The sequence below is a fragment of the Bos taurus genome, chromosome 16 (assembly GCF_002263795.3).
Source record: "Bos taurus isolate L1 Dominette 01449 registration number 42190680 breed Hereford chromosome 16, ARS-UCD2.0, whole genome shotgun sequence".
In the NCBI taxonomy this organism is placed as follows: domain Eukaryota; kingdom Metazoa; phylum Chordata; class Mammalia; order Artiodactyla; family Bovidae; genus Bos; species Bos taurus.
The window spans coordinates 51,422,569-51,441,205 of NC_037343.1; the positions used below are offsets into that span (position 1 = coordinate 51,422,569).

Below are 18,637 nucleotides of genomic sequence, written 5' to 3' on the forward strand. Positions count from 1 at the left end.
GAGCGTTGGGCCAGGAAGGGCTGAGGGGGGTGGCATTGGTGTGGATACACACAAGCACCTGTTGAAAGTGTTCAGACTTTATTTCACGGTGATTGACACAGACATAGGTTGGAGTTAGTAACAGGACATATAAGACTCCTCCAGCCTCTAAGCCTGACAGCCCAGGCCTGGCTGTGAGAGGGTTGGGGTTGCCACCCCCACCACGAGAGGTGTGGGCAGCTGGGGGGACGGGACCAGATGAGACCTAACATTGCAGTTTAAGGCATTTCTGGCTTCACAGCCATCTCTGCCACCCCTGCACCTGCTCCTTGGCCTTGGTAAGACACCCAGGCTACTCCTGGTCACTTTGGGATAAGGACAACCACTCCTCACCCCCAAACTGGACAGAATGTTTTCTATGTGGTGTCCTCAGCTGTCCTCGGGCCAGGACAGGAAAGACAACAGGCCCGCCACCCCAGGTGTCAAATAAAATCCATACATAAAGACTCTGTGGTTGGTGGCCATGCCTGCACATGCATCCTTGAGAGGGGATGCTGGCCAGAATCAAGCAGTCCACATGTCACAAGTGGCCCTGCTCCTTCTCAGGGCTCCTCATGGGGACTTGGGCGGTGGGAAGGGGTCACAGCCACGTCCAGGGTGGCTGGGTAGATGGGCAGGGCCAGCCGTGGGCCAGGGTGCCCTGAACAGGCCTGGACTTGGCCTCTGCTCTCCAGTGCCCTGGGATGGGTGGGCATAGCTGGAGGGAGGGGCTAGCATGGCCCCAACAATGACATTGTTTCACAGGATTGGTACATGAGGCCCGGGCTCAGCAGGCCCTGGTGAGGCTGGCCCCACCTAGCACAGGCAGGGAGGAGGGGCAGCTCAGCTGGAATCCAGAAAGGCCCCAGCCTACACAGAGGAAGGGCCCCTCCAAACCCCACAGCGCCTTGCTGCTCTAGGGACAGGCCTCGCCAGAGGGAATGTGGGCAACGTGTATATGCAAGGTCTGCCAACAGGCTGGCGAACACAGGGGCCAGCACAAGTGGACACTGTGCAGGCACAGCCTGAGAGGCCAGGACACAGTGTCCTGAGGCAGAGGGTCGCATCCCAAGGCTGCTGAGTGAGCCAAGTCCTCCATGGGCAGAGTTACCCTCCTGACCCTGAGAGTCCCTCGGCACCAAGTCCGTCTCTGCAGCTCGCCTGCCTGGTTAGGAGGGAGGCCGTGCCAGCAGTCCCTCCAGCCGTCACATAGGCAAGAAAATCATATCAAAAAAGCAACAAGTTTACAAAAATAGAAAATAATTACAACAGGGCGGGCAGCAGCTGCAGCGTGGCTCACAGGGCAGGGCAGGGCCGAAGCTCTGGCTTGGTGATGGCGTCCTCCAGCAGGTGCACCGGGCGCTGGCCCACGACCACGTCCCGCAGGCAGCCCACGAAGCCTGTGCCATAGGCTTTGGGCAGGGCCTGGCCTGTGGGCAGCTTCTCCAGGCCACCTGCAGGAAGAGAAAGGAAAGGCCCCAGACCGTGACTCAGTGACGGGCAGTTTGGGCACTGGTAGGCAGAAAGGCTAAATGACTAGGTGAGTTACCAGAGGGCTGTCAGTGCCCTGGGGAGACCAGGAGGCCAGCAGGTGTGCCCCAGCCTCCTGGCCCCACCCTCTCCTGGCTACAGCAGGGGCTGAGACAGGAGGGGAGGACCCCACCCCAACCCCAGCCCAGCCAGCCCACCCACTGTCCTGGATGGGGCTGATACAGTGCCCCTCTTAACTGCCAGCCCCAGGGGGTGGAACCTATCCCTCGGAGACCCTTGCCTGCCCCTTCCCTGGCCTCCCCCAAAATCACTCACCCAGCCACAGGGCTCCATCTGTGTCCAGCTGCGTGGCACCCAGTGGGGAGGAGCCAGTCACAGGGGCCTCGTTGCCCACCTGAAGGGAACCTTCCCTCTGTTTCCTGGGGCATGGGTGGAGGGAGGCCGTCAGGGCTCCAGATCCTGACCCTCATCCCTTTCGTCCCAGCACCACACCCTGGGGACTGTCACCCAGTGTCACCCTGGGGGCCAGGATGGAACGGCACCAACCCAGGAGAGCACCTAGTAGCCAAGGACGGGGGGGACCTCCTGTGAGAAAAGTGTTGCTGGAGGGGCAGCCAGACTCAGACCAGCATCTGGGCAGAGCAGGGACTCCCCTTTCAAATCAGGGGTTTCTTGGCCATCGGTGCTTCTCCTGTACCCTCTTTTCCCTCCCTCCTCATTGGCAGTGACCTCAGGTCGGGCCACCACCAGCCCTACCACGAGATCTCCCCCTGACACACACACCAAACTCCTACCCTGGCCACGAGTGGCCAGGCATGCCCTGGCCGGGCAAGTCCAGACACCACCCGCTGCTATTCTTGGTGGCCCCGGGCTCCCTGCTGACCTGTGTGCCCTGACCCGCAACCAGCGGTTGGTATTCACTGGTACGGTGGAGCGCAACACCACGGGCTGGGAGCCCAGGTCATAAGCCAGTTGCAGGCGCCCGTCCACGATGGCCAGTGCGATGTAGTCAGCCCGCTCCGTGGCCTTGCCACTCCACAGCACCAGCCCCTGTGTGGCCTCAGTGCGCAGGCTCAGCTCAAAGTGGTTGCTCTGGAGTGCCTTCTCACTAGTGGGCAGAGAGCTGGTCAGGACCTCTGGGAGGGTGGTGGGGATGGGGCAGGGGAGGGAGGAAGGTGAGGGGGATGACTCCAGAGGCCATAAGGGCAGTGATGCCACCAGAGCAGCTCGGTGGGCAGGTGGTGGACACGGCCAGTGAGATGAGAGACAGATGGTGGGGCCAGGTCAGCGATCAGAGGAGTGAGGTGGACAGACAGAGGGAGAGATCGACAGAGATGCTCAGAGAGATGGGAAGGCAGTGGGCAGACAGCAGGGGCCAGGGGCCACTGCTCACCTGGGATGGGCCCCGGAATCCAGAGTTTCAGGGCTTAGAAGCAGGAAGAGAGGGAGGCAGGTGAGCAGGGGGGCAGACAGGCTATAGCGCAGGGTGGGGCAGGACCCAGCAGCAGCCCTCCCCACACCCCTCTTCACCAATGGAAGGCGGTGGAGCAAACATCCGTGGAGAAACATTGGTCCCACCCACCCCAGAGGCCTGGCAGTGACACACGTGCACACACATGGGCAGACACAGAGCTGGTGCGCATGGCCCAGGCCAGGTGTAGAGGAAGAGCTCCGACACGAGGGCATGGAATAGTGACCGAGGGCCCTGGCTGGGCCCCCACACACATGCGTGTGTGCACACATGGGGGCGCGTGGACTCACATGCGCACTGTAACACACTTGCATTGTGTGCACACAGATATGGGTGTGCACATGCTTGCACACCATGCTGGTGCCCTGTGGTGAGGGGCCTGGCTGCAGGGGTGGAGGGGTAGACTGGCATCCAACACACATCTCGGAAAGGGTGATTCTCTACTTCCAAGCTAGGAAACTGAGCCCCATGCAGCACCCCACAAACCCCCATCCTCCTCCACTGGGGATGGAAAGTTCTACCCTCGCCCTTGGGATGTGCTGCCGGAAGGGAGAGGAGCAGAGGACCAGGAAATGGACTACTGGTGAGAGTGGAGGTGTGGCTACTTACGCTGGGATCTCATTGGTCAGTTCGCTTGGAAACAAAGAGACAGAGACAGTGAGAAGGAAGGAGGGTGGAAGAGGGGCAGAGGTGGGCTCAGAGTAAGGGCAGGTGTGGAGTGTCACGCATATGGTCCGGTGCAGCTGGGCAGATGGGACGGAGGGTTGAGGGGTGCCCGGCTCCAGGAGACATACTACCTCTCGGTCACAGCGTTGAGGTACTCGATGTAGGTCCGTCCATCAAAGGCCAGTGCGTCCAGGTCCCCAGCTGACTTCTCAATCAAGCCTGAGAGACAGTGAGGTGAGCGCAGCCTCTGGCAGGCTCCCTCCCATGTCCAGCCTTAGCCCACATGGGCAGCACTCACCCTTCTCACAGTGCAGCCCTGAGAAGCCTGCAGGACACAGGCACTCATAGGAGGCCTCGCGGGGGAGACAGGAAGCCCCATGGAGGCAAGGCTGACCCTCAGCCTGGGTACAAGGGTGGTCTGCAAAGGACGAGACGTCCACGGCCCGGACCACGTTCTCACGGGTCAGCAGTTGGCGGCCATTCAGGGAGACCTGGGAGGTGGGGCATGACAGCTTCTGTCCTGCCTGTGTCCTCCGGCCCAGAGGACAGAGGCCCCCTCTGGGATGGGCCCTTCCTTGAGACTGTACCAGGGCTTCGCTGCCACCCGCCCCCCTCCGACCCTGGGCTCCCCAGGGCCCCACCCCTGCCGTACATACCAGCTGGATGGCTCCATCAAAGCCAGAGGACACAGCAGCTGCTCGGGCCAGCTTGCTGAAGTCAGGGGCCCCCCCAACAAAGAGCGGCTCCTTTAGGTTGAGAACGGTGTGTGGCACCTGTGGGGAGGTGCAGGGTAAGGGGCAGTGAAGCCTACCCACCAGCAGGAACACGATGCTAGCCCCAGACCAGGGCCCGCCCGCCTGTGGTGACCCACCCCGCACCCTCCAGCATGGTGGAGGCAGTTAATCACACAGATGTGGCTGCGATGTGGGGGCTTAGTGGGGAAGGAGCTACTCTAGGGGCGGAGGCGGCAGAAGATGGATGAGCAGGATGAGAAGAGACGGTACCTTGCGGGATTTCTGACATCCGAAGAGCGAGCGGGGTGGGGGTTGCAGAGCAAGGGCCAGAGAGCAGTGGGAGCAGAGAGGAAACACAGAGGCCCAGGACAGAGGGGAGAAAAAACAGTCCAGTGAGCGCCAGCCGTGGGGCGGGGGCTGCACGCCTCCCAGGAGGAGGAGGGAGGCGGGGAGCAGGGGGGTGGCCCAGGAGACACTGACTCACCGGGGACTCCCCCAGCACGCGAGGCCCATCACCAACCCGCATGGCTCCTTTGCGTCCATTTCGCTCCAGGGAGACCCTGGTCCAGGCACCCAGGGCCACTGGCTCCTTGCTCCTGGAGAAAAACAGATGTCGTGAACAGACGGTGGGCTCTGACGGTCTACCCGCCAGGGGCCCCAGGAACAGAGAGCGTGGGGCCCAGTCCAGCCCCCTGCAGCGCCCCCGCCCACCTGATGACCGCTGCCCCCTTGCCCAGATCGTAGCGGAACTCCAGGAGGCCATTGTGCAGCGCCAGGGACACAAAGTCGCCCTTGCCATCTGTCTTCTGTCCATTATAGAGGAGCAGGCCGCTGGGGCTCCGAGCCAGGAACACCACCTCCAGTGCCATCTTCTCCCTGGGGCCACGGGAGGGCAGGCGGGTGACCTGATGCCCCTCACTTCACAGCTGGATGGGGGCTGGGGGGTGCTTCCCCTCTTCCACCCGTCTGCCCACTGACCCCAGGTCCCGCTCAAAGGTGTGCAGGCCTTTCAGTTCCAGGTAGGAGAAGCTGCTGAAATCAGCCAGGAACGGCTGGTTGTCCTCCGGCTCTGAGACTGTGAGGACAGGAGAGGGTCACACAGGGTTCTAGGCTTTGATTCCTGGAGCCCCCTCACCTCCCACCCTCCCCACCCTGAGCACCGCTGCCCCCACCTGTCTGGCAGAGGCTGCCCTCCCGGCCATGGGGGCACTCGCACTTGGCCTCTCCCTGGGGCAGCACGCGGCAGGGGGCTGCTCCATGGCAGGGGTTCGGCTGACAAGGGTCCTTCTCGTCGGCACAGGTTGGGCCTGGATGGAGGCAGGATGGGTTCCAGGAGACCTGAGCCCTGCCCACAGACACACAGACCCCCAGCACCCAGCCCCGTCTTGCCCTTACCAAAGCGGCCAGGTGGGCACTGACAGTGGAACCTGCCTGCCTCCAGGGCCTGGCACGGGGCCCCTCCGAGGCAGGGGCTAGGCAGACAGGGGTGGTCCCCGCACTTGCCCACTCCGGAGCTTCGAGTCGCAGACTCTGGCCAGCTGCTCAGCTCCAGCCGCTGATTGTTGACATCCAGCAAGCGGATACAACCCCTAAGACCGATGCTGACAGAGGTCCGCTCTAGCACCCTGCCACCAAGATGAGGGGCAGGGGTCAGAGACCAGAGGCATCCTCTTTCACGGCCAACTGTGACACTTGCGTTCCTCATGCAGTCGGGACCGCAAGTCTGGGCTGCTCCCCATCCCCACCCCACAGCCTGCTCACAAGACGGGCAGTCCCACAAACAGGACAGAATCAGGAGGGGGCTGGGCTGAGAGTCAAGTGATGGGACTAAAGGTCAAGGCCAGCCCAGCCCCTCCTTGGTGGTCACACTGCAGCTGGGTCCTCAGGATCAGGACAGAATCAGGGTCGCTGTCAAGGGTTGGGGCTGAGCCCAGGGTCACAGCAATTGTCCATGCCCATCCTTCCACCCCTGTGTTATCCCACAGGGAGCCTGGACCTACTGGATGCCACCCTCAAGGCATCTGGGGTGCCTGCTGGGTATCAGAGCCAAGGTTGGGGGGGGTCTCTGGTTGGGGCCACCCCACCCTCCTCCATGCTCACGTGGAAGCCTGATCCTCAGGGACGCCACCCACGAAAAGATCAGTGTCCAGGTTGAGACCGTCAGTGCCACTGGGGCTCTGGCCCAGAACAGGAGTCTCACCGTCCACGGAGAGAGTGCCTTGGCGCCAGTGCCGAGACAGCTCCAGGTGATGCCAGCGGCCGGGCTGCACGGGCACGGAGCTGGTCAGCACCGCGGGCCCTGAGCCTGTGTCGAACCTGGGGCAGGAGCAGGCGCTCAGGACAGCCAAATGGAGCCAGGACCACTGCCTGGCCCTGTCCCCCGCCCCTAACCCCCACCTCTGACCCCCACCACCCACCACCCACCTGAACTGCACACGGCCTCCCAGCAGCACCAGTCCCAGGAAGTCCTTGCCCCGGGCATTGCCGTTGTAGAGCAGCAGCCCCTGGGGCTCCAGCGCCCGGAACTCGAGCGCCAGGCGCAGGGTGTGGTAGGCACGGAGGGTGGGAAAGGCCAGGAAGGAGTGGCCCCCAAAGGCTGGCACGGAGGGGTGCAGGGCTGCAGGAGACAGGGAAGGGCCAGTGAAGGGCATGGGGGCCACAAAGTCCAACCCGCCCCTCACCCCGCCCTGGCCCCCTCTGCTTCCCTGTCCCTCTCTGGCATGGAAGACCTTACCCTTCTCACAGACGGCACCCCCCGTGCCTGCTGGGCAGCTGCAGGTGAAGTCTGCACCCGAGCCCTGGTCCTGGCAGGTCCCCCCATGGAGGCAGGGCTGGGAATCACAGGGCCTTCGGGGCTGCTGGGTGCCTGGGGGCAGGGGACGGCGTCCAGGCACACGACTAGGGGCAGTGGTGGGGGGCTGGCGCGTGGTCGCGGGAGGTGTGGTCCTGCTGACGGGCCGGCTTGTGTGACTGGGAAAGTGGGCCCGAGGGGTTGCAGCTGAAGGTGGCAGGCGGGCCACCGTGGTGGCTCTGGCCGTGGCTGCAGCTGGGGTGGCTCCCGTGAAGAATGCAGGAAACCAGTCTGGGGAGGGGATGCCATCAGGACCCAGAAAGAGAAGGGTCCCCAGGGCAGTGAGGGGATGGGGGGACAGGAAGGTGGGAACCCTCTGAGGGGAGGGAACACATTACGATCCACAGGCGCAGGGGCCCTGTAGGCAGTCAGGGCGCAGGGAGGGAACAAGCCACGGCAGTGCCGGACCAGGCACTCACCGAAGTCCATGAACCGCACATGTTCTTGCAGAGGCCGCCTCACGCCCAGGGACCTGCGCCTGGACGCCTGGAGCTGCCGGAGCAGGGCCCGGCCCACGTCAGACGCCCTGAAGGCTGTGGCTGGGGAGGAGCAACCCTGAGTGTGGTGGAGCCTAGGGTGCCCCTCCACCCCCCGAGGGGGACCAGGGTGGGGGCTCACTGGGATCAAAGTGCACTTCCACAATGGCCCGGACCGAGCTGCCTGGCCCCAAGTCCCGTAGGCGGACACTTCGGAAGTCCTTCTTAACGTCCGAGTTCCGGAAGAGGTCATCCAGCTATTGGTGGGGAGTGAGTTAGGCTCTGGGAGGCTGCCCAGGCTGGAGCTGGGGACCACCCCCCAGTGCTTCTTTTGGTCAGTCCTAGAGAAAGGCTGGTGGCTTGGCAGGGCTGCAACCCCAGCCCCACACTTACTGCGCTCTCAATGCTCCTGGCAGTCTCCCCAAACAGCTCAGACTTGGGGTCTGCCATCTCCGGCGTGTAGAACAGTTCTTGCCCCTCGACCCCCTCAAGCTCCAGCACACCCTGGAACACCTTGGTGGCTGCAGAGGAGGGGCCAGTGAGGTCCTGCCTGGCACCTGCCTGGCTTCTGAACCAGCCATGGGCATAGGCCCCAGCAGCAAGCCACGCAGGGTGCAGGGCAGGTGGCGGTTAGTCAGATGGTCATGAGGTTAGTGGGGACCCCAGGGCAGGGCTGGCTTTGGTTACCAGGCAGACTCCTTGGAGCAGTGCCCCAGGCCGGCTTGCAACAGGAAAAACACGTTAGCCATGGGGTCCTGGGCACCCACATGTGTGCAGGGGCCGAGAACACACACATATGTGCTTGTGCTGGATCCCCAGGACCACTGGCACATGTGTGCTATTAATAAAATCAGAAGACCACAAACCCTGGGTGCCCACCTGCTGGGCAGGCCTGTGGCCTGGGAGGAGAGATGGCGTCTCTAGCCATGGCTAGGCCACGCCTCACACTCCACCCTGGCCCCCGGACCCCTACTCACCAGGACAGTTAGAGCCCTCTGCGTCCAGGGAGGGTGTCTTGCCATCTGAGCAGCAGCCCATAGGCGAGTTGTAGCAGGAAGCCCTTTCCATGGGTAGCCCAGGGGTCCCAGCACTGTCTCTTTCCGGGGACTCAAGTCCTGGGGAGGTACAGTCTGAGCCCAGCTGCAGGTGCAGTCCTCCTGGGCCCTGCCCCCAGGTCCCAGAGCCCATGCTCACCTCCTGAGCCAGCCCCACTGGCCTCCAAGTCACCACTCAGCTCCTCGTCACCACTCCCATCAGCGCTGCCAGATTCGCCGAAGGCAGAGGTGACGAGGCTGGCTGCCGGGGAGGGGGCCACGGGAGGCATGGTCAGCACTGGCCTTGCAGTGGTCCTGGGGATGCTGGCCATGGTCCAAGGTTGTGATGAGGCTCGAGAAGTGGGCTGGCTGTGGCGGGTACTGCTGGGAGCCAGGGGCAAGGCGCTGGGGGGCGGCAATGGTGCCTTGTTCAGGTCAAGTGCTGAGGGAGCCACAGATGCGGATGTCACACGGGGACCAGAAGTGATGCCTTCTGTGAGGAGAGAACCCAGGTGGCAGGGCCCAGGGTCAGAGCACAGTCAGGCCTTCCTGGTCAGTCTGGGGCAGTGGGTAAGGCCTCACCCTGGCAGGGGCCGAAGCTTTGGATAGAGATCTCCAAGCCCTGGCGGCAGGCGATGGTCCTCAGCTGGCACTCATTGCCATAAGTGACTCCATCTGACCCGCAGACCTGAGGCACAGGGCAAAGATGCAGAGGGTAGGGCCCGCCCCACTCCTGCCACCCTCCACATTCCCCATCCCTCACCTTGGTAGCATCGGCCCCTGGACAGGTGGGTGTTGGGCACACGCAGTGGGCAGAGCCAGCCTCCTCCACACAGGATGCCCCAAACTCACAAAGCATCTCAGCACAGGTCTTGGGTGGCGAAGAGTCTGGAGCACAGACACAGGAGACTCCACTGGCTCAGGAGGCCCCATCCCTACGACAGATCTACCCCCGAGCAGAGGGGCCTGGGGCAGTGCCAGATCTGGTCCTCACCTGTTTCACAGCCAGCAGGGCCCAGGGCACGGCCATCTGGACACTGCCCACACTTGGGCCCGGCCACCCCAGGCTTACAGGAACATAGCCCAGTCATCTGCTCACAGTCGTCCCGCACGGCACCCCGGGGGTCACAGCTGCAGGCTGGGAGGCAGGGGGAGGAGGCTTAGGTCTGTGCTGGCTTCTCCATGGGCTCCGGAGCCTGACCCAGCTCCTGCCAGATGGGACAAGGGACACGGGGACAGGGTGGACAGGCAGGAGCATTCAGCTAGGGACTGACCATGGGCCCTGTCACTCACGGGTACAGCCGCTCCGGCCGTCAGTGACGATACCACGGAAGTTCCAGAAGCCAGGCTCACAGCGGTCACACTTGAGGCCCCCCACACCTGGGCGGCAGGAGCACTGACCTGTGACAGGGTCACAGGTGCCGCCGTAGGAGCCGTGTGGGTTACACTGGCATGAGCCTGCAAGGCCAGGGCAAGACAGGGTCACTGCAGTCAGTCGCATGTCTCCGCGTGGCAATGGGGCAGGGCTGAGCTCGGGTACTCACTGGGGCAGCCAGCCAGGCCAACACCCTGGGCAACAGTGATGTTGTCCTGGCAGCAACCGTAGGGGGTCTGAGCACAGTGCAGGGGAATCGCAGGTGGCAACGGGGCCAAAGTGGGGCCTGCAGGGAGGGGCAGGGGCTTAGGTGCCAGGCAGGACTGGATGCCCAACCTGGGTGTGATTACTCCGCCTCAACCTCCCCAGCCATCACCACTCAGCCCTCCTGATGCCAATTCCCACTGGAGCCTCTGGACTGCAGCTTGGGTCACAGGTGAGAACCTCATACAACATACAAGAAAGAGAATATCTACATGCAAAAGACCAGCAGTACACAAGACACCACAGATTCTGGATGTGAAGCCCTGTGTACATGCGTACAACCAGAGCCACACTCAGATTAGTGAGCCTTCGCAAGGTGGCAGGACACACACTCAGCACATCCCCCGCATGCAGACACACACAGGAGCACTTGTGCATGCATAAAGATATGACTGCCTGTCACCATCAGTTTCCTCCCATAAGAGAAAGTGCTGAATGGGTGCACTTCATTGGTTCACTGCTGCCCTCGCACACAGTAGGTGCTCAGCGAACACTTGCTGAGCAGCAGGCACACACATCCACACACCACAGTTGCATGAATGCAGATATGCACCAAAACTGCACACTTCAAACACAACACACATGTTCACACACACCCACAACAGCACACACACAACAACTTCGAACAATACACAGACTCCCACTTCCCTCATACCCATAGGCACATGTACCTTTAAGCATGTACACATGTGCCCACTTGTAGCCGAACACACCCACACGCTCACTCACCACGGCAGGCTCCCTGGGCCACGACATACAGCTCTGGCTGTGATTCACACCTGGCCTTCTTCAGCTCACATTCGGTGCGGTAGGTGACTCCATCCGAGCCACACACCTGGAGGAAGGGCATCAGGGCAGGTGTGGGCAGCCATGGCCCCTGCCTCACTGCCCAATCAGAGCCGGGTTACGGGGGATGCTCACCGGGCTCCTCAGGACGCCCTGGCAGCTGAAGCCGCAGACGCATGGCCCGTCCTCCGAGTCCTCATCCCAGATGCCACCTCGCTGCCGGCACAGCTCAGGCTCACACTCGCCGTCCTCTCCCGAGCCCGAGCCTCCGGAGCCACACTCAGCTACAGGGAGGAGGCCAGGTCACCTTGGGGTCCCGGCCAAGGCTGGCACCCACCAGCCCACCCCAGCTGCCCACCAGCATACCTTGCTCACACGGCCCCGCCCAGGCCTCCTCGATCTGTGTTTGCTGCTGACAGGCAGCCTCACGGAGCTCGCATGAACTGCCGTAGGTCACGCCATCGCTGCCACACACGGGGCCGGGTGGAGGGCGCTCACACCGGGGACACACGCACTGCCCCGCTGAGCACACAGCCCCAAAGGCACACACTGTGTCTCCACAGGTCTCTAGAGAAGGCAGAGCCAGAAGGGGGTCAGTGGATACCGGGTGAAGGACGCACGGGATCACAACCCACCAGGTATACCCAGCTCCACTCACGGCAAGGACCAGCCGAGGCCACGTGCAGACTGATCTGGTGTGTGCAGGCGTGGACGTGTAGTTCACATTCACTGGCATACGTGCGCCCATCAGAGCCACACACAGGCTGGGCTGAGGCCACACATTCGGAGGGGCACACACAGCGCCCGGTCTCAGCTTCACACAGGGCTCCAAAGCGGCACTGCCCACAGCGGTCTGGGGAGAAGACTCCATCACCATGGTGACAGGGATGGCCTCCCCACAACCAGGCCCACTAATCCACCACTGACCACAGGGTCCTCGGCGAGCCACTCGGATCTCCCGCCCAAGGGCACAGGCTGTGGCTTCCAGTTCACACGCACTGCCATATGTGATGCCATCACTGCCACACACAGGGTCATAGACGCCTGAACACGCCTTCGGACACGCACATTCGGCTTCCCCATTCTTCACAGCACACATTGCCCCAAATGGACACTGCACCCCACGGCATGGGGATGGGGACTGGTCTGGGGAGGACATGGGCACTCAGCAAGGTCTCCACCTGCTCTCCTAGGCAATGCACAAAGCCCCTAGCCCCAGGCAGCAGACCCCCACCCAGGGTGGGGATGGTGGAGGAAGAGTGGACCAGGAGAAGGACCAGATGCACAGGACACAGCAGAGAAAGGGACAGACACAGGAGAGACATGGACAGGGACACAGACCCAAACGGCCCTGGGCCCCTGTATGAGTGTGGGATGGGGCTGCCCTCTAGCACAGGAGTTTCTTGACTGACTTCAGTGGGGTATAGGAGGGCCAGGTTTACTAGCCCGCTTAGGCCTCTGACCCTTGACACACCCCTGGGACCCATGCATGTGCAGGGGGGAGTCTCTCTGTGGGTGGAGGAGTCTGCAACCCAGAGCCACACCCAGGGCCACACGGGGGAGGAGGTGTCTGTCCACTTGCTCTGAGGACCACAAGGCCAGGCAGCAGCGAGCCACCCCCCCCCTGCCGCGCGGGGGGCAGACCTCGGGCTGTGGGCTCCTGGCGGCAGGCGCGGTACCTCATCCTGCCAGCAGGTCAGGCTGGAAGACACAAGAGGTGGAGCCAAGAGGGAAGGGAGGGCAGAGGAGAGGATACAGACGCAGAAAGAGAGACCAGAAAGATGGACAGACCAACTGACGGGGACGGAGTGAGAGGCGGGCAGAGCCCCAGTGCACGTAGGACACGCTCTCTGCCCATTCCTGCCCCATTGAAGCTCCGCTGAGACTCTGCCTTTAAGGTGGCTGTGTCTCCCAAGAGCGTGGGACCCAGAAGACCTGAGAGCTGCCAGGCAGGTACCAAGGAGACTGCCCACAGACACCAGCCTTGGACCCAACATCCCCCCAGGTGCTGCAGCCAACTTCCTGACAGATCCCAACCCCCAGAGCCCGCCGACAGACAAAAGCCCTGCCAGCCCTCCTCAGAGTGACCAGCTCTCGCCCCCAGCCCAGGAGGAGCATGATTCAGCATGGAAATGGCATGTGATGACAGGCAGCGTGGACCGCCGGACCAGCCTGCTCCCGGCATGGAGCCCGCCTGCATGCTCACCACACGGGCCCTGGTGCTTCATGGGAATGCTACGCTGCTGCTGACACTCGGCCTGCTGGCGCCAGCAGTCATTGTCATACGTGTGCCCGTCATGGGCACACACAGGTCTGTAGGCCCCGTCACAGACGACGCGGTCGCAGGAACAGCGGGGGCGGCCTCGGCGGGACAGGCAGACGGCATTGAATCTGCACGGCTCCGGGCACTGGTCTGGGGGACCAGGGAGATCAGAAGAGTAAGAGAACCACAACAGACCTCCCTGGGATGGGTAGGGGCTCCATGGGCACATGGGGTGATGACTGGGGACCCAGGAGACCTGAGGGGAAGGTGGGGACAAGTAGGTCCCTGGGTCATGCAGAGTCCCAGGAAGGGGCCCTGCCCCAGGAGCCGCCCACCTCGAGGCTGGCACTGGCCAGAGCGCACTTTCTGCAGGAGGATGCCTTGAGCAGCCCCTGTTCGGCCCATGACGCAGTCATTATCGTAAGTAACCCCGTCGTCCCCACACACAGGTGTCCCACGGGGAGGGCAGCTCTCTGGTCGCAGGAGCATCTCCGGCCGCCGCGTGCGTGGGTTCACACGGCAGGTACGGCTCAGGTCACTGAGGAAGCCCTGGCAGGGGTCTGGGGGCAGGAAGATGGAGGTCAGGGCACTGCCGGTTGTGTGCACACACTGAGGGAGGTCGGGCTACACGCGCAGGGCAGCGCTCACCGCAAGGACCGTCGAACTTCTTGAAGATGTTCTCTTGGTGGGCACAGGCGTGGCGTAAGAGCTGGCACTCGCTGGGGTAGTCACTGCCGTCGCTGCCGCACACAGGGCCTTCCGGGGCCCCCAGGCACGTGGCAGGGCACAGGCACGTGGCTGTCAGTCCATCCGCAGAAGGCACACAGGTGCTGCCAAAGCTGCAGGTGACATTGGAGCAGGGGTCCCGGGTCCCTGTGGGCAGAGCAAGGTGGGCCAGCGGCCCTCCGTACATTGGCCAGCGGCCCTCTGCATACCCGCTCATCACAGGCCCCGTCCAGCCTATCGCAACCCTTCACCGCAGGCCCCACCCCCATCCACACAGGCCCCGCCCCTGCCCAGCCCTTTGCAACCCCCCTCACCGCAGGCCCTAGCCCCATCCCCACAGGCCCCGCCCCCGCCCCCCGCATTCCCCTCACCGCGGGAACCGCCCCCATCCCCACAGGCCCCGCCCCCCGCTTTCCCCTCACCGCAGGAACCGCCCCTACGTTCCCTCCACCGCAGGGCCCCGCCCACTCACCGCAGGGCCCGCGGCGCAGCAAACGGATGCGCCTCTGCTGGCTGCACTGCGCCCGCTGCAGCTCGCACTCGTTGCTGTAGGTGGAGGCATCCGAGCCGCACACGGGCGCCACCACGCTGGGGCAGGAGCTCTTCTTGCACACGCAGGAGGCTCGGCCCGGCTCGTCTGCGCTGGGCTCGCAGACAGCGCCGAAGCCACACAGCATTCCTCGGCACGCTGCGTGTGGGGTGGAAGATGCAAGGGGGTGGGTAAGAGCCTCTGCCACCTCCAGGCTTCCGGTCATCACGCACACGGACCAATGTCTGCACACCTGCCCAGACCTTGCATATGCGTGCCCACCCATGTTCGTGCAAGTGCTCACAGGAACCCTGGTGTGCCCATCGTGGCCAGGGCCTCAAGCCTCCCCCTCTCATCAATTCCCCCTCCCCCGCCCCGCAGAGCTCTCCCACCAGAGCCTTCTCTGCTCAACTGTGGAAGGGCATCACATCTGCTCCTGACCCAGTCCCCACACAGAGAGCAGACGGCCCCCAGGCCAACTCTGTCACAGGGAATTAGCGCCTTCTCATCAGAATTGACGCCCCTCATCCAACTGTGACCTACTCCTCAGAGCCTGGTTCTCCCCACCCCATCCCTGGGAACTGCTCCAGTGACCACCCCCACACCTGGCCCCTGTCACTTCCCCAGGGACCACCTCCCCTGCCTTTCAGGGTCAGGCCTGAGGTCACTCAGCTGTAGGACAGGGGGTGGGAGTATCTGAGGTCGGTCGCATGCTCCACCCTGGCCCAGGACCCAGTGCCCTGCCTGCTCCAGGGCTCCTTAACTCTTCTCACTCCTTCCTCCTCCTGCTTCTCTAGAGGCCTCCCCTCTCCTCAGGACTGTCCCCACTTGAGCCCTTCTCTGCCCACTTCCCCATCTTCCATGCCCCCCAGCCAGCATTCCCCAGGGGCATGCTCTGCTGTGGCTCCTGGCCTGCCTACCCTCCTAGGCCTCCTAGCTGCAATCTTTCCCTGGGGCCCGTTGTACTCACTCACCTCATCCTTCCCCACCTGTCCTCCTGAGCCCCCACCTCAGGTCCTGCCGCCCCACATCACATTCAGCATGACCTCCTCAGGGACCCAAGCCTACACAGGGCTTTGCAGACCCCTTCTCTTCTGTAAACATTTTATCACTTTTTTTTTTGGCTGTGCAGGATGCAGGATCTTAGTTCCCTGACCAGGGATCGAACCCCTGCCACCTGCTTTGGGAGCTCAGAGTCAACTACTGGACCACCTGGAAATCCCCTCTTTAAACATTTTAATTCCTGACTTTGTAGTGTTGCCAGTGCACATCCTCTCACTGAGCTACAAAGCCGTCAGGACAATCCCTCCTGAGCATAGTGTCAGGGCAGGGGCAGGTGAAATCCTCAGGACCCCTGCCCAGGATGACACCCTGCAGGCAGGGTAGGCCCATTACTGATTGCAGCTGTCTGGATCTAATAAATGTTTAATTGGGTCCAGTTATCATTAATAAATTATGGAGAGCAGGGGTGCACCCCCTCGTCACTTCCCAGGGGGCTCAGGAAGTGGAGCAAGAGGAAGTACCCTCAATTCCAAGGAGGGTGGAGCCACATAGGAAGCTGGAGCTGTCACCACAGCAACAGCCCACCTGGGCTCCTGTGTATTTGTCTGGGAGTCCCTGCCCCCACCCTACACAGGCTGAGTGAACAGGGGCTGGAGGCAAGGGTGGGGTCAGCATGGATATCCCAGCCCGAAGTCCCTGCAACACCCCTGTCCTAACCCTACCTCATATGGGCAACCACCCAGATCCTTCATCGGATCCTGGAGCCAAGATTCATCGGCCATGTGACTACAGGCAAGTTATCACCTGGCCAAACCTCAGCATCTCCTCCCAGGAATGGAGACAATAAACCTACCCGCCCTGGGTTGTTGTGAGGCTAAATAGGCCAATACCTGCGAAGGCTCACAGAGGCCCAGGATGCCACTCTGTGGGGGTCAACCTCTGGAGGACCACAGCTGTAAGAGCTGCCAACACATCAGCCACTCCTCTGTCCAGGCTCAATACTGTGTCCACTCTGACCCCTCTTTTCACTTTCCATCTCAACCATCTCCTTCTCTCTCCCCTCAGCACTTCCTTTTACCTTCAGCCCTCTCTTGCCCAAGGCCCTGGGGTCCCCCAGGCCAAATCCATGGGCACTTCCTCTGGCTGGCTGGCTGCTTTATTTGGCTTCAACTAGACCTGCTGATCAAGGTCTCCCCCAGGATCCTGACCCCATGGTTGAGGACGTGGTCACCTCACTATACCACAGGCTCCCTTCTTAACTGCTCTGTGTCTGTGCCCTTGGGCTCAAGCCTCACTCTCCCTCTGGTCACCCTGGTTCAGCTAGACACTGCTCAAGGTCCCAGCCCCTGGGCCAAGGACACGTGCTTCTGTATGACCACTAGATTCCTCGTCCTCCGAAATGTTCATCCTCGTCATGTAAATTGCCCCTTCTTAGGGCAGGTGGAGTGCCCAGAGACTTGCAGGTGGCGTGGCCCTTAAGGGTCACCTCTGGGGCTTGGCCTCCTGCAGGAGCCTCACTCCCTGCTTGCCCAAGGCCCCCCTCACAACATGCAATGCTGGAGGCGGCAGTGGCTTTTTATAGCCTCTGGTTAGAGCGGGTATATTTAACTCTCTCCCCACACTTGGGTATGTTGGAGGATGAAGCTGATGCCCTGAGCCCTGCCTGTGGCCAAGAATGTGCAGTGTGTGTGCCTAGGAGGAGTGACGACGGTCATGGGGTTGGGGGGAGGGTAGCTGTCCCCAAACATGTGATGAGTTCAGAATGAGTTCAGAATGCAGGTGTGGGGCCCACGTAGAAGGCTGTGGGGAGGGGCAGTGCATGTGTGAAAGCAGAGACATGGCAGGTGAGACATGGCAAGCCTTGGAGCTTGAGGAGAGGAGACTGAGGATACTGGGACAGAGGGTGTTTAAATCCAACCAGCTCCAGGCCTCTTGCTCACAGATTATGGGAGACAGTCCTGGGCCCAAACTCCCTGTCCAGTGCAGCCCTGCCCCTTCCCATGGATTATCCCATTATGGATGGCTCTCTGTGTGTGTACTTCGGTGGACCTGGGCAGCTGCCTGCCCAGCAGGGTTCCCAGGCACTGAAAGCAAACTTGGGAACGCCCCTGTCTCCCAAGAGGACCCCATCCACCCCTGCCCTTCTGCAGCACTGACAGCGTCCTCTCCTCTGCTTTCACATTAGCTTAATTACAGCAGCCTGCACAGCAGGAGGCACCCAGTGGGCTGGGACCCAGCCCACAAAGCAGGGCAAAAAGGCCAGGCCCAGCCTGCTCAGTCCAGGGACAGAACCCCCTATCTCTCCTCAAACAGCTGTCACTGGTCCTGCTGAGACCCTCCCCCTGAGCCCCTGAGCCCCCAGCCCCTTAACCCCTCTGCACACATCTTGTCTTACAACCTGGGGGCTCCAGTCCCAACTTTGAGGCCAAGATGCAGCCAGGCCCAGGGATTCCAGACTCCACGTTCCTTTTGTTGTCCACTACTATGGACTCCTCAGGTTTCCTCCTCCAGGCTCCTCCTGCTCCAGATACTCCTAACACATCTGCTGTACATACTCCAAGGATGGCTCCTGACCCCCCCTCCCCCACACAAGAGTGCCACTGCCCATCCAGGCACAGAGTTCCAAGTTCAGTCTGTCACTAGGTGAACCCCTACTCACCATCCGGAGGTGTTGGGGGCACTGGCGTGAAGTGGGTCCCAGGTTTGTCTGGAAAAAAAACAAATCTCAAGTTAGCTCCCCCTGAGCCAGTCCTTCCCTAGCCTGTTCCATTGTCCAACCTGGTGGTTGTCACCTTTGCCTGCACACATCCCTCCCCTGGCTCTACTCAGAGTCATGAAGACTGGCCAAGGCCGGCAGTAGACAGACAGAGGCCTTGGCTCTTCTCTGCCCCTCCAGCTGTATCATCCTGGCCTGACACCTGTCAGGAAGGCCCAGTGGCAGAGGTGTAGGC

At 62.1% G+C, this 18,637-nt stretch overlaps 1 protein-coding gene across 4 annotated transcripts in view; it reads right to left on the minus strand.

The window, feature by feature from the left end:
• Positions 1-61: 61 nt before the first annotated feature.
• The window catches only part of AGRN (agrin), a 39,252-nt gene continuing 20,676 nt past the window's right edge, over positions 62-18,637 (minus strand). For 2 of the 4 annotated variants that reach the window (XM_005217205.5, XM_005217206.5), the window contains 37 exons: positions 18,346-18,393; positions 14,628-14,843; positions 14,078-14,302; positions 13,765-13,989; positions 13,373-13,579; positions 12,094-12,312; positions 11,825-12,019; positions 11,533-11,733; positions 11,302-11,450; positions 11,110-11,215; positions 10,286-10,402; positions 10,035-10,199; positions 9,736-9,879; positions 9,505-9,629; positions 9,324-9,429; positions 8,902-9,234; positions 8,685-8,822; positions 8,101-8,228; positions 7,850-7,964; positions 7,651-7,770; positions 7,115-7,462; positions 6,805-6,997; positions 6,481-6,696; positions 5,776-6,005; positions 5,553-5,687; positions 5,359-5,455; positions 5,092-5,256; positions 4,865-4,976; positions 4,651-4,662; positions 4,303-4,419; positions 3,945-4,137; positions 3,778-3,865; positions 3,590-3,613; positions 2,903-2,935; positions 2,393-2,617; positions 1,825-1,928; positions 62-1,472 (listed from right to left, as the gene is read on the minus strand). In XM_005217205.5, the coding sequence (XP_005217262.1) occupies positions 1,315-1,472; positions 1,825-1,928; positions 2,393-2,617; positions 2,903-2,935; positions 3,590-3,613; positions 3,778-3,865; positions 3,945-4,137; positions 4,303-4,419; positions 4,651-4,662; positions 4,865-4,976; positions 5,092-5,256; positions 5,359-5,455; positions 5,553-5,687; positions 5,776-6,005; positions 6,481-6,696; positions 6,805-6,997; positions 7,115-7,462; positions 7,651-7,770; positions 7,850-7,964; positions 8,101-8,228; positions 8,685-8,822; positions 8,902-9,234; positions 9,324-9,429; positions 9,505-9,629; positions 9,736-9,879; positions 10,035-10,199; positions 10,286-10,402; positions 11,110-11,215; positions 11,302-11,450; positions 11,533-11,733; positions 11,825-12,019; positions 12,094-12,312; positions 13,373-13,579; positions 13,765-13,989; positions 14,078-14,302; positions 14,628-14,843; positions 18,346-18,393 (5,732 nt within the window). In that variant the 3' untranslated portion in view covers positions 62-1,314. The remainder of the gene's footprint in view (positions 1,473-1,824; positions 1,929-2,392; positions 2,618-2,902; positions 2,936-3,589; positions 3,614-3,777; positions 3,866-3,944; positions 4,138-4,302; positions 4,420-4,650; positions 4,663-4,864; positions 4,977-5,091; positions 5,257-5,358; positions 5,456-5,552; positions 5,688-5,775; positions 6,006-6,480; positions 6,697-6,804; positions 6,998-7,114; positions 7,463-7,650; positions 7,771-7,849; positions 7,965-8,100; positions 8,229-8,684; positions 8,823-8,901; positions 9,235-9,323; positions 9,430-9,504; positions 9,630-9,735; positions 9,880-10,034; positions 10,200-10,285; positions 10,403-11,109; positions 11,216-11,301; positions 11,451-11,532; positions 11,734-11,824; positions 12,020-12,093; positions 12,313-13,372; positions 13,580-13,764; positions 13,990-14,077; positions 14,303-14,627; positions 14,844-18,345; positions 18,394-18,637) is intronic. The other 2 variants (XM_024976824.2, XM_002694193.6) reach the window with 2 other exon arrangements.